Source organism: Myotis davidii, unplaced genomic scaffold, assembly GCF_000327345.1.
Source record: "Myotis davidii unplaced genomic scaffold, ASM32734v1 scaffold72, whole genome shotgun sequence".
Lineage (NCBI taxonomy): Eukaryota > Metazoa > Chordata > Mammalia > Chiroptera > Vespertilionidae > Myotis > Myotis davidii.
In genome coordinates, this window is record NW_006284618.1 from 1,917,190 (window position 1) to 1,922,040 (window position 4,851).

The following is a 4,851-nucleotide window of genomic DNA, read 5'->3' on the forward strand; positions in this document are numbered from 1 at the left end:
GGTGGTGTGGGGTGGGGGGGGGTAGTTCTTTCAAAAGGTAGTTCCTCCTCCTTAACTCAGACTAAATGTCTAAGTGTTGAGATGCTCCAGGGTCCCTCTACTCTTCTCTACAGCACACTCTCTCTCTGGATCTAGGAACTAGATGTCACCTAGTCCGACGGCTTCAAATACTACTGCAAGCTGGTATCATCAGCACTGGTCTCTCTCAAGTATCCAACTAGTTTATCCAACTGCCTACATATCATGTCCATTTAACTGTCTAGCACACATCTTAAATTAGCATTGCCAAAACAGAGCTCCTGATTCCCACCACTCCCCCCATCCATCCTGTGCCTCCCCTAGTCATGCCCACTTTAGCAAGTAAGTAGCATTACCATCCATTTAATTGCACAAACAAGAATCTTAGGGTCACCCTGGTCGGTTTGGCTCAGTGGATGAAGCATCGGCATGTGGACTGAAAGGTCACAGGTTCGATTCCAGTCAAGGGCACATGCCTGGGTTGTGGGCTTGATCCCCAGTAGGAGCCGTGCAGGAGGCAGCCAATTGATAATCCTCTCTCATCATTGATGTTTCTGACTCTCTCTCCCTCTCCCTTCCTCTCTGAAATCAATAAAAATATTTTTTAAAAAAAGAATCTTAGGGTCATTCTTGAAGTCTTCTTTCCCATTATGTCCCACAGCCAGTCGAGTACTACTGTTATTCTATCTCCAAAATATACACCAAGTTTATATACCTCCATCTCTATGGCTACCACTCTAGAGAACAAGTCCACATCACCACTTTAACTAGACTAGTGAAATAAACTCAGCTGGTTTCCCTCCTTCCACTCTTGCCCCTACAATCCATTCTCCACACAACAGTCATTCTCCAAATATAGTACCTTAAAAATACAAATCAGAATACATTACCCTACTTAAAACCCCACTGCAACCGGAGTAAAATCCACTCTCTGTCATGGCCTGTACTGCCCTAAGTGATGCCAAACCCTGCCTGCCTATCTCTTTAGACTCACTTCCCACCATTTCCCCACTCACCAGGCTCAGCTATCCTGGGTCTTTAATTGAACCAACACACCAAGCTCATAACCAACTCAGGCTTTGTATCTGCTGTGCCCTCTGCTTCTAGCTCTTCACGTAGATGGCACCATCTTGTTATTCCTATCTCAGCTCGGAGGTGACACCTTCCCTCACCACCTAGCCCATATAGCACCTCCCTCCAATCATCATCACAGAACTGCTTTATTCTCTTCATAGTTCCAGCTTTGACTATTGCCTAGCACAAAGTAAATTTTGTGAAAAAATGAATGAATAAATAATCAGAAATAGGAAGAAGAGGAAACATAATATACCAGAACAGACTGATGATTATCATTAGTTAGGAAAAAAATATCAAAAGACCAATTTGCTTTGCAGATTTTTAACACTTCCCCTCTGTCTCGGGAAATAACACAAACTCCTTAGAGTACAGCTTCTGGTCCCTAATGAACACTCCTTCTCATCTCTTGGCACCTCTATGACTAACCAACCCCATTGGAAACTCCAAGCATGCTACGATTTCTATCTTTTCCTTTCAAGCATTTACGCTGTCTACCAGACCAGATCAACATTCCTCTACCTGGAATCCCTTCTTCCTCAAATTCCTTTTTAGCCAGTTTCCATTTATATCTTTTTCAGTTTCAGCCTAGACACTGACTCTTCTAAGAAGCCTCTCCAGACCTAAGGCTGTACTGGAACTCATATGTTCTCCCACAGCACTTATTAACCTATATCATTAGTATCTTAACTCCTCTGTCTCCCTCATTAGACTCTAAAACTCTATGGGGCTCCACACTATTTTATTCACCTTTATATCCCTAGGACCTACCATAATACCTGGTACACAGTAAATAATAATTTTTAAAAGTGTTGAAACAATATTATTACGCTAACAATTTAAATTCCTATCTACAATAGGCTACTCAGTCATTAGTATTTACTAAAAACACACAAGGTGCTTAGTGTCGCACTCTGCAAATAACCCAACATACACCAATTCCTAAACTTTAAACCTATACTACCTAAATCAGTAACACTCTTGTTGAATTGTATGGACTGTCATCTAGTTTTTCAACACTCTGAGATAAGTTGTAATAATTCTTTACAAGCAAGAACACTTGAAGATAACACGTCATGAAGAACGACCATTTGAGAGTACCAGCACAGGAACTTTGTCCTTGCAAATAAAATTCCATTCCAAACCTAGTTTGTCAGCCAGATCAAATACGTCAATACAACAAACATGAATCTCTCCATCAGAGTAACTTGAGGTTTACTTAGAATGTTATTTTTAAATGATACTAGTCAACTCATGTACTGTATCTCAAAATGTTAAACATCATGCTGTCAGCACGTGCAACTGGGAAGATCTTACCTCTGTTATCATTTTACAGCTTTTACAGGGTCCAATCTGACTAAATAACTGAAGTATAAGAACTTCCGTCACATCTCTGGAGAGGTTACCTACATATCTGGACACAAAAAAAGAGAGAAAAAAGAAAAAGAAAAAATCAGTAATTTTCTTTCAGCTCTGGCTCTAACGTGTTATTATTTAACTCATCACCTTTTAGTTCATTTTAACTTCCTGTCTTCATACAGATATTCCAATTAAGACTGATTCTATGAAAGTAAAATTAATCCTTATTTATGAAAGCAACAAATATTCTTAGGCCACTAATGAACCACTTGAAAAGACTTTTATAAAGAACAAATTAACATAACCATGTATACCAAAAGCAGTTTTCTCATCTCATTAGAATAAAAATATTGAAAACTTAAAGCAGTCTCAAGATAACTACAATTTTTTAATGTGAAGCACAATTTAAAATAATGCATATCACACACACACAATTACTGACTTATCAAAACACCTGATCGTAAAGGGATATCCTTTTATATTAGATGTAAAGGAACATAACATGAGTTTATCTTAGACCTCCAACCAAAGCAATTACAACAAAAAAGAGAGTTAAAGTTACAGCAAAACACACAGAAATCAGAGGGGTTTGTTTTGTCTTGCTAAATAAAATTGTTGATATTATGTCTCATTTTGTTTTAGAAGAGCAGAGTAAAACAATAAAATTTCCTAGCCTAAAACACATCATAATCAACAAAATACGCATTTATCTAGATAAAGCAAATATAAAGACTTCTTTAGAAACTCTGAGAAAATTTAAGACAAATACAGCTATACTTCTGACTATGCCTAAAGAGTTGGGATTGGTTTTTGTTTGTTCTATTCCAGTCAGGGCATATGCCTGGGTTATGGGCTCGATCCCCAGTGTGGGGCGTGCAGGAGGCAGTCAGTCAATGCTTCTCATCATTGATGTTTCTATCTCCCTCCCTCTCTGAAATAAATCTATACTAATAAAAGGGTAATGTGCTAATTAGAACAAAAAACTTCCAGACAACTTTCTGGATGTCCTTTTGGACAAAGCCATGGTGGCGGGGAGACGGCTGATCAGTGATTCTCTCTCATCATAGATGTTTCTATCTCCCTCCCCCTCTCTCTTCCTCTCTGAAATCAATAAAAATATATTTAAAAAAACATTATCTAAAAAGAAGTTTAAAACACAGATGAATTTTTCAAAGGAAAAAAGAACACCATCACCCAGAGATGACCACCTTGGTTTTTCTTGTACCATGGATTTATTGTAATTTAGCTTACTTAATTGTCAAGCTTTTAAGTCTTTCTGGTACTCGGTGTAATTCCTATAATTTCCCTGTTATGAACTTCACCAAGCAACCAATATTTATAAAAATTAACAGTTTCTTTTGGAAAGTAAATGGACATACGGTTTTATTTTCCTAATATGAAACATAAGGAAACTTAGTACCAAGACCAAAATAAGCTTTGCATCTATTAACATACTAAATACGTAACTGCTTTAAGATGGGAACACTTTGAAAGGAGGAAACAGACTGAGAAAGGTAAAATTACGTGTAATAAAGAAAATTATCTGATTAGGAATGAATAGCCACTTTCCAGTTCAGCTAAGAATTTCATTGCAATGGGTACTAATACCTTTAATTTATACTAAAACTGAAACATAAGCCCAATGTTAATTAGTAGAAGACTAACCCAGTGACCAACTTGTTTAGGTCCACCCATACCATCTTTTCCTTACAATTAAAGTAGAACAGACCCATTGCTAGGGCTTACAGTGACACACCTCTTCCAGCAGTATGAGTTAGCTAGACAACTACCTGTCCCTTTTCAACTCATAGGGGGTTTGTGAGCAATCATGGATGGAATAATTTATTGTTTGTACAAGGTAGACCTCTCTATAAAGAAAGTGAACAAGTAACCCTGGTCTCCTGCGTGCTATGTTCATCTAACATAAAGTGCTAGTTAGCTCATTTTTAAGAGAATTGGCGTGGATAAAACTAATTTTCACATATTGAAGCTAACAAGTAACAAAGTTAAAACGAACATTGTGGTATAACAAATTTTAAATAGTTTTAAATTTGTATTACTGCTTAAAACCTTGATTTGTTGCACAGGCATTAATTACCTTCCATATATGACAGTCACAATCAAAGCTGTTACTGTTTCATAGGATTTTTATTTCAAGCCATCTATTCCAATACGTTACAATTTTGAAGAATTTCTAGAGGCACATTTAGATATATTAACTTACATCTCAATCACTGATGCCAAAGAGCAAAAATGTTAACCAACATTTAGAATGACATTAAATACTTATAGAAAAACCTAGTTTTAAAATGTTTGCTATTTTTCAAATATCTCCACTAAAAGTTCTGTAGTAAAGCAGCAAACTTCTTTCTGCTCTGGTTATGAAACAGTCCATTTATT

At 37.0% G+C, this 4,851-nt stretch overlaps 1 protein-coding gene across 1 annotated transcript in view; it reads right to left on the reverse strand.

Annotated features, from left to right (window-relative positions):
* TIAL1 (TIA1 cytotoxic granule-associated RNA binding protein-like 1) overlaps positions 1-4,556 on the reverse strand; it is a 13,257-nt gene extending 8,701 nt beyond the window's left edge. Inside the window, exons 1-3 of the mRNA XM_015572481.1 lie at positions 4,550-4,556; positions 4,208-4,247; positions 2,410-2,506 (exon numbers count right to left, since the gene is read on the reverse strand). Of these exons, the coding sequence (XP_015427967.1) occupies positions 2,410-2,506; positions 4,208-4,247; positions 4,550-4,556 (144 nt within the window). The remainder of the gene's footprint in view (positions 1-2,409; positions 2,507-4,207; positions 4,248-4,549) is intronic.
* Between the last annotated feature and the right edge of the window lie 295 nt (positions 4,557-4,851).